Genomic DNA, 7,532 nt, shown 5'->3' with positions numbered 1-7,532 from the left:
GCACCTTGGCTGCAACGACTAGTAACAACTAGTTTATTTGAATTTAATGAAGGGGTACCGATGCACCTTGATAGTGTACCAATTCACCCTGTTATGGGCACCCTATTATTGTAGAAAAATAATCCCCAAACGGCTCCAAAACATCCCCAACGGCTATATACGACTTCAAACTCATTCCAAGCTATAAATACAAGCTGAGGACACTTGAAGAAGTAGGAGAACAACTATCCAAGCAATCAAACAAAAGAGAAGAGCTTTTCATTCTTATTTCATCTTTCTCTTGTAAATATTTGTTCTTGTGAGCTCAATCTTGTAAACACCCATCTTAGAGAGGTTTTCTTGTTTACATTTTCCTTTCATTGTAAAGGGGTTTTGGTTCTAGCTTAGCCCGTGTAAAAGCTATGGGAAAGGTTCTAGTTTATCCCGTAAAAACTAGGGAGTTGTAAAGGTTATCTCTTAAAGAAAGAACAAATTAGTGAATTTTTTGGAAAATCCTTGGTGAGGAGCTAAGGTAGTGGATGTAAACTTGGTTGAGAAGTCGAACCACTATAAATCGCAGTGCAATTTTCTATCTTTCAATCTCCTTACTCCCTAAACACAAAAACCAATCCAACCCCTCTTGGCGAACCCTTTCGATTATTGATTCGATCATCCGCAAAATCACAACAAAATGAAATGAAAAAGGTTTTGAAAATCATGGATTATCTTGGCAGCCCAATGTGACACTTTAGGCCCAATCGAGTTTAGGATGTTACAATCGCTTCAGCCTTTACCGACCTTGAAAGAGAAGGTGAAGAACGTGATATTCTACTGATAGAACATGAAGGGGATGATTTAAGAAAGATATGTACATGTTTGTTGTGTTCATTGTGTAAACATTTTAATTTTGGAAAAATCACAACCAACAACTTGATTGTAACAGTAACTAGCAGATTAACAAAAGCTTTTAAAGCAAATGTCAGAGTTTTATCTAAGACTTTTAGGATCTAAATGAATGGATAAATTACATTGCTGGTCACCATGGGCACCATAGCTTCTATGAAAGATTTGTTTGAGCTGATGGTGGTTTGAGGTTGAAGCTTAAGTGGAGGAGGAAGAGACATGTGAGATTTTAGATTTTTTAATTTTTTAATTACTAACTCAGAATTTCGTTAATGAGTTAATGGTTAAATGACTTAAATCGAACGAACCAATAACGTAAAGAATCATGTACACTTAATTAAAAAACCGATGATCAAGTCAACCATTCCAAAAACAAACATAAATATTGACTTAGTTTTATTCATATGAAAATCAATAACGAATTTTAATATTAAGACATCACTTGCCTATATTGAAATATGAAAGAAAGACGAAATATAAAAGAGTTTTATATTCAAAAGATAACTTTTTTTATAATTGGTAAGGCTTAATACAAAAATAAGTGTTTGAACTTTGCCTAAAAAATGTTTTAGTGCCCAAAGAATTTTTCACTAAAAATAGGTGCCTAATGTTTTTAAAGTTATATATTTAGGTGCCCGCTGTTAAAAATCACTGTTAATTGATGTTAAGTGACACATCTCAAGTTCTGGTAATTTTGAGAATTTATTTAAAATAAAAAATATTTTTTGTATTAAAAAAAGGAACAGTGCCCCCTTCTCCTTCCCCTTGCAATAGGTCGTCGGTCGGCCAGCAGTGACCATAACCGCCACCGGCGTCGACCTCCTATGAAAACCTCGGTGACCTTTTGTCGTAAGCTATTGCCGTTTGCCGTGGAGAAACGTTCGGAGTTTCGTCAGATTTTAAGCCACCGTCGCTATTTTTCATCGATTTCGACCGATCTCGACGTCCATATGCCACGCCGTCACCACCATTCGAACCACATCCAGTTCCTCTCAAAACCCATCCTCTTCGTCGCTCTGTCGGTGCTCCTCTGGTGTTCCACCATGGTAACGGGGTTGAAATGAGATATTTAATTTTTTTTATAATTTCATTAAAAGTTTGGGGGTTCTTTTGTAAACAAATTAAGTTTTTTTTTTCATTGAAAAATAATATTTTTATTATTAAAAAATAAAAAAATAAAAATATAACGCTGGACACCTAAAAATATAACTGAGGAAACTTTAGACACCAAATCATTTTTCAAGGTAAAGTTTATGCACTTATTTTTGAATTAAGCCAATTGGTAATCTAAACATATTGACAATACATTTGATTACGACGAGCAAATAATTTATATAAAAATTATTATGTCATCTAAAGTCTCTATATGAATATAGTTTTATTTCTTGGATTCATTGACATTTGAGATTTTAGAAGAACTTGTTAAAAGATAAAACATTTCGATTTTTGGTCACTGAGGTTATTTTCTCTATTATAAAAATATTGTAAGCCCCAAAAATCCTACCTTCAAGAGGGCATTTGCTTTATAAAAATATCATGATAAATAGTAACATTTTTAATTCACACAAAAAAATTATTATTAGGTAATAACTTATTATCAATAATAACATTTTTTAGTTAAAATATTAAGAATATCCTTACCTTCAAATTCTTAGATATTATACAATTTTCATCATATTAGACAAGAATACCCTGAAATAATGAATTTATTTCATATAGATATTTTCAAAAAAAAATATTTCATATGGATTTTTCTCAATTTTTATTCTCCATGCTTTACTCAAAATTATACATAGTAGTAATTATATATAAAAAATATGATACAATAAAATGTTAATAAATTTAAATAATTAAAATTATTTTATATTTTTAATATTTAATATATTAATCATTTATAAATTTATGAGGCAGAAAATGATATTATTGTAAAAAATATAATTATTTAAATAATATCTATCTTTGAGTAATTAAAAAATATATCTTAGGCATTGAAAAGTAATATATTTGTCTTTTCGAGCCCACTATTATTTTTATATTATATTATATTTTATATAAATAAATATGATATTTATTAGAATTATTTTGAGTAATTAAAATTATTTATATTTTTAATATTTAATATATTAACCATCTATAATTTTACGATGTAAAAATGATATTATTGTAAAAATATAATTATTTAGAATATCATCTATCTTTGAGTTATTAAAAAATGGATCTTATATATTGAAAAATTAATTTCTTTGTTCACTCGAGGCTGCAATATTATTTTTTTTATTATATTATATTTTATATAAATAAACATGATATTTATGAAAATTATTTAAAAATCTAAGTTGATAAACTAATTGTATTAGTTATATGTTGAATATATTTTTCTCAAAAACTAAATAATGTATTAATTAAAATATTTCTATGGATTATGATTCAAATATTTATAATTTAATATAAAATTTTAACTTGTTGGAAAAAAACATATATCACATAAATAATTTGGTAAATTATATACATCTAAGGGGCCGTTTGTTTACTACTGAATGGAACCATTCAGTATTGAATGCTGAACCGTTCAACATTCAGCGTGTTTGATTCTCACCTCTGAATGAAGACTATGCTGAATGAAATAACAAAACACTGCTGAATGATTCGGCATTAAAGTACATTCTGAATCATTAAACACCCGATATTTTACCATAAAACCTATTTTTTCACATGTCTTATTAAACAATCATATCTTATAATATAATAAATCATTATGAAGGTAAAAATGAAAATATTCATAATTCAAATCGTACATTCAAAACCATTATCAAACAATATTTCACATTCAGAGCCAATTCATACAGAGCCTTTAAATCATTCAGACCATTGAATCATTCAACGCTTAATTATTTTATTTTATCAAACAACCCCAAGTAATCTTATATTCCTTTAACCAAACACTGTAATATTTCATTCTAGCTAAATAAATGAAACAAGATAATATAACATTCTAAGAGTAATAGCACATTCTAATAATTTTATTTCCAAAAAGTAATCTTAAATTCCATGAACCAAGTATACCTAAAAGTAACCAGTTTTCTAATAAGCTTCACACCCATCTTTCCCATGAGTTCTTTAAAGTGTTCCATCAACAAGAAATATTACAAGAATTTCAATAAAAGAAGAAACATGGTATTTAGGTTCATTCAATCTCGATTTGTTGTGGGGCGTCTTCTTCCTCTAGGGATCCTTCAGAAGAAATCTCATCGTCACTGATCTTAGAGGCTTCCACAGTTCTAGCAACCCATTCCTTCAATGGATCTTCATTCAAATCAAGCCTTAAAATCCCAGCAAACATCCCTCCCATGAAGGCTACTGGCTCCTAAACACCGAAAATACGTCATTAACACCGTATGTTTCAAAGATGCACCCAATTTAGCATCTCCAACTGAAAGACATGTCAGAAATAGCAAAGCAGAGCAAATTTTCTTGAATAGGGCATTGGAAAAAAATGATTCCCCCACTTTTTTGGGAGTGGTGCAGATTTTGTTCTTCAAAATAGGGTGAATGCTACAGTGTTTTGGGAAGATGCTTAGACTACCCGGCATCTTCAGCGAAAGACGTACGGAAAACACATCTTCCAGCTTTCTTATTTGGGGAAGTGCATCTTCATCACCCTACTTGAGAAAAAAAAATCTGCAAAACCCCTTACACAGATTATTGCAGATTTGCCAGAAAAGCATAAACCTAGATTATTGCATATTTAAACCAACCAATTACTATTCTAAGAAATCTTTTAGGCCATGATTGTAACTTACTTACATCCTGCTCCTGGCTAACCTATCTTACTCAGATTTGTACGCAAGTGTTGTATGAGCACATGTATCTAATACGGGTATCTCCAAAATTTTTTTAAGTTTCCCATGCATTTGAAGAGTGTCGTACCTAGGGGTGAACAAAACTCGACTCAACTAAAAAAAACCGAATTTTTTGACTCAACACTAAAAAACTCGATTCGAATTTACTCACAACTCGTACTTTTATAAACTCAACTCATCTCGGAAATTTTTCAAATTTAAGTTATAAAATAGAACTCAAATAACTCAGAACTTTTAGTAATCAGTAGATTGGTTTTCAAGTTTGAGTCGAGTCCTCAACTATATATTATATATGTATATCGTATATGGTTATAGAAAACCGTTTAAATTGGAATAAAATAGTACCCTACATTATAAATATTTACAATTAAATTTAAATAGAAACTCGAACAACTCGGCTCAACATGAAAAAAATTCAAATAAAGTTCGAATTATTAAATAGGACTAGTCAACTCGACTAACTTGAAATATTTTGACTCGACTTGATCGAATACTCACCCCTAGTCATACCCCCATGTTTATGTCTGAAAATTGAACTTTGTGATAGTTGGACCATATTTTCAACACTTGGATACTGTGGGAAACAATTAGATAACTTTCCATAAACTTTTGGCTAACTGCACCAAGATACTGAAATTACTAACAATGTCTTACTAACTCTCTCATACTGGTTTTTAGCACAGTTACATTCCACAATGTTTTAAACAGACAAAATAGGTGTTGAGCTCCCTTTTGTTCTCATGCACCTGTATATATTATCAACAAGTGGAATAGCATATACCAGGCTACAATATCCAACCTGTGCCAACCAAGGTTATCCATTACTACATAAAGGCTAGAAAGCATAAAGCTGACTGTTGGTTATTACCATTGGAATATGCTCTATCCCTTATCCATGGGCCAGACACAAGTAGCTACTCCAATGAAACTGTTCTTTATAGCCTAAATGTAAACAAAAACTCTTTCTCCTTTAAAGAAACCTTCTAAGGATTATTTAAGAATTTCCCAATAAGTTTTCATTTTCAGATTTTAATACTCTCCATATCTAGGAGTACTAGCCTACATGGTATAGTTGCTTCCTGTTATTTTTCACCTCAAAGTCAGAACAAATGTATTCAGGTCGTTTGTTAGACAATTGAAACTTATTATGAACTACACTACATAGTCAAATATAATGAGTCACAACAAAAGTAAATGAGATCATAGCAAAATCACCATAATGCATCTTGGCTGTTCCAAACACAGTTTGAAAGTCGGCTTCTGTTTAATGAAGCTTAAGTACCCTTGATTAAATTGCCATAAAAAGCTGACCATCTTTTCAAAGTTAAACATGATTCACACTCATTTCGTAAAAGACAATGGTATAAGGAAAATGTCAAAGAAAAAAGGCCAAGTTTTCTCTTGTTTGGTAGGAAGCAAATAGGAGGATCACGGCACGAACTTCAATTCTTCATTAATGGGAACCAAAGTAGAAGGAAAATGTGATCTCTGCTGAGATTTATAGACGAGGTTTTACAATGGACTGATAAACTCACACGCCTAACAAACTGCAAATAATCGAACAGTCTACTTTAAATCAGAACTAGGTCCTCTGGCTCCTACAACCTGACCCTTAAAACCACCTAAACAGAACTATGTTTTAGTTCTCAAATAATTGTTCTAAAAGACTGGCATCCTAGGATGGATATCCCTCTAAAGCCAATTTATTATCTAACTCGACCACGATAAGACACAATTTTATGTCATAAGTGCGAACTTAGGAAGTTAAATTAAAAATCAAGGTTCAGGGAATTACAAAATTTTAGGAGAGCGGAATTAGATAATCAATTAAAAATATAAACAAAATTCTTAAACTATATAAGAATTTGAAATTTTCAGGATGCCATCGCACCCAGCACCGCTCCATCCATCCTAAACTCGACGAAAGGAAAGCAGCAAACTAAGTTGGTTCTTTAGGAGTTTCAAAGCCTCAAAATCCATTATAATTATATCCTGGTGTAGACGTAGAACCCAAGATCAGGTCAAAATTCAAACATGGAGAAAGGACAAGAACACACCAGTCCGATGCACCTTAAACAAAAGAAATTATTGGGCAATCAAAAACGTCAAAAAAAAAAAAAGAATGTTGAGCGGACCTTAACGGCTTGATTGAGGATGGGCACTTGATTGGGATCGAAGAAGAAGGCTTTAACAACCCTCTGCTGGGGCAAATTTGCATTACGATTCGAATAAAAGCAGGAACGTTTCTTCCAAGTCCACTGCCAAAAAAACAAAATATATGATTATAGCATACAGAAAGAGAAAGGAAATGAGAATGGAAGTATATGTGAGGTAATTGGAGTACCAGGGCAGACGAGCAATAGTTGACTACACACACCACTCCCATTTTCTTTATCTCGTATGTTCTGTGTGCTTCTGGCGTTTTTTCAATTATATATATTCGATTTCTTAATTATTCTAAATCCAACATGTAATTCTATAAACAAACATTGTGTTTCTTAAAAATAAAATTAAAAATAAAAATAAAAATAAAAATAAAAATAAAAATAAAATTAAAAAATTATTCATAAACTATTTTTATTATAATTAAATCATTATTTAAATTTTGACAATTTTAAGGGGTGTATCAAAAAATATCACACTAAATAGAATAATTTTTTCTATAATTGCATTTCCACGTTTGGTTCATGGAAAAGATTTTCATGATAATAATATTTTCCCAATAATAATATTTTTTGTTAAAATGGTAAGAATGTTATTATCTTCAAATTTTTTAAGCATTTGACAATT

At 30.9% G+C, this 7,532-nt stretch overlaps 1 protein-coding gene across 1 annotated transcript; it reads right to left on the bottom strand.

Annotated features, from left to right (window-relative positions):
* Positions 1-4,024: 4,024 nt before the first annotated feature.
* Positions 4,025-7,149, bottom strand: LOC120166982 (UPF0426 protein At1g28150, chloroplastic-like). The gene is made up of 3 exons (XM_039176130.1): positions 7,087-7,149; positions 6,878-7,000; positions 4,025-4,246 (listed from the first exon to the last, which is right to left on the bottom strand). The coding sequence occupies exons 1-3, from the start codon at positions 7,126-7,128 to the stop codon at positions 4,067-4,069; spliced, it is 345 nt and encodes a 114-aa protein (XP_039032061.1). The 5' UTR covers positions 7,129-7,149; the 3' UTR covers positions 4,025-4,066.
* Positions 7,150-7,532: the final 383 nt, after the last annotated feature.

Source organism: Hibiscus syriacus, unplaced genomic scaffold (assembly GCF_006381635.1).
Source record: "Hibiscus syriacus cultivar Baekdansim isolate YM2019G1 unplaced genomic scaffold, ASM638163v2 tig00111659_pilon, whole genome shotgun sequence".
Lineage (NCBI taxonomy): Eukaryota > Viridiplantae > Streptophyta > Magnoliopsida > Malvales > Malvaceae > Hibiscus > Hibiscus syriacus.
This window is presented reverse-complemented; position numbering and strand designations above follow the sequence as displayed.

What these genes read in the sequence shown, in the direction of transcription:
- LOC120166982 (XM_039176130.1), bottom strand. Translation starts at nt 7,128, where the DNA reads ATGGGAGTGGTGTGTGTAGTCAACTATTGCTCGTCTGCCCTG. An exon ending in ACTATTGCTCGTCTGCCCTG is followed by an intron (nt 7,001 to 7,086) that starts GTACTCCAATTA and finishes TTTTTTTGGCAG; the next exon opens with TGGACTTGGAAGAAACGTTC. An exon ending in TCCTCAATCAAGCCGTTAAG is followed by an intron (nt 4,247 to 6,877) that starts GTCCGCTCAACA and finishes TTCGGTGTTTAG; the next exon opens with GAGCCAGTAGCCTTCATGGG.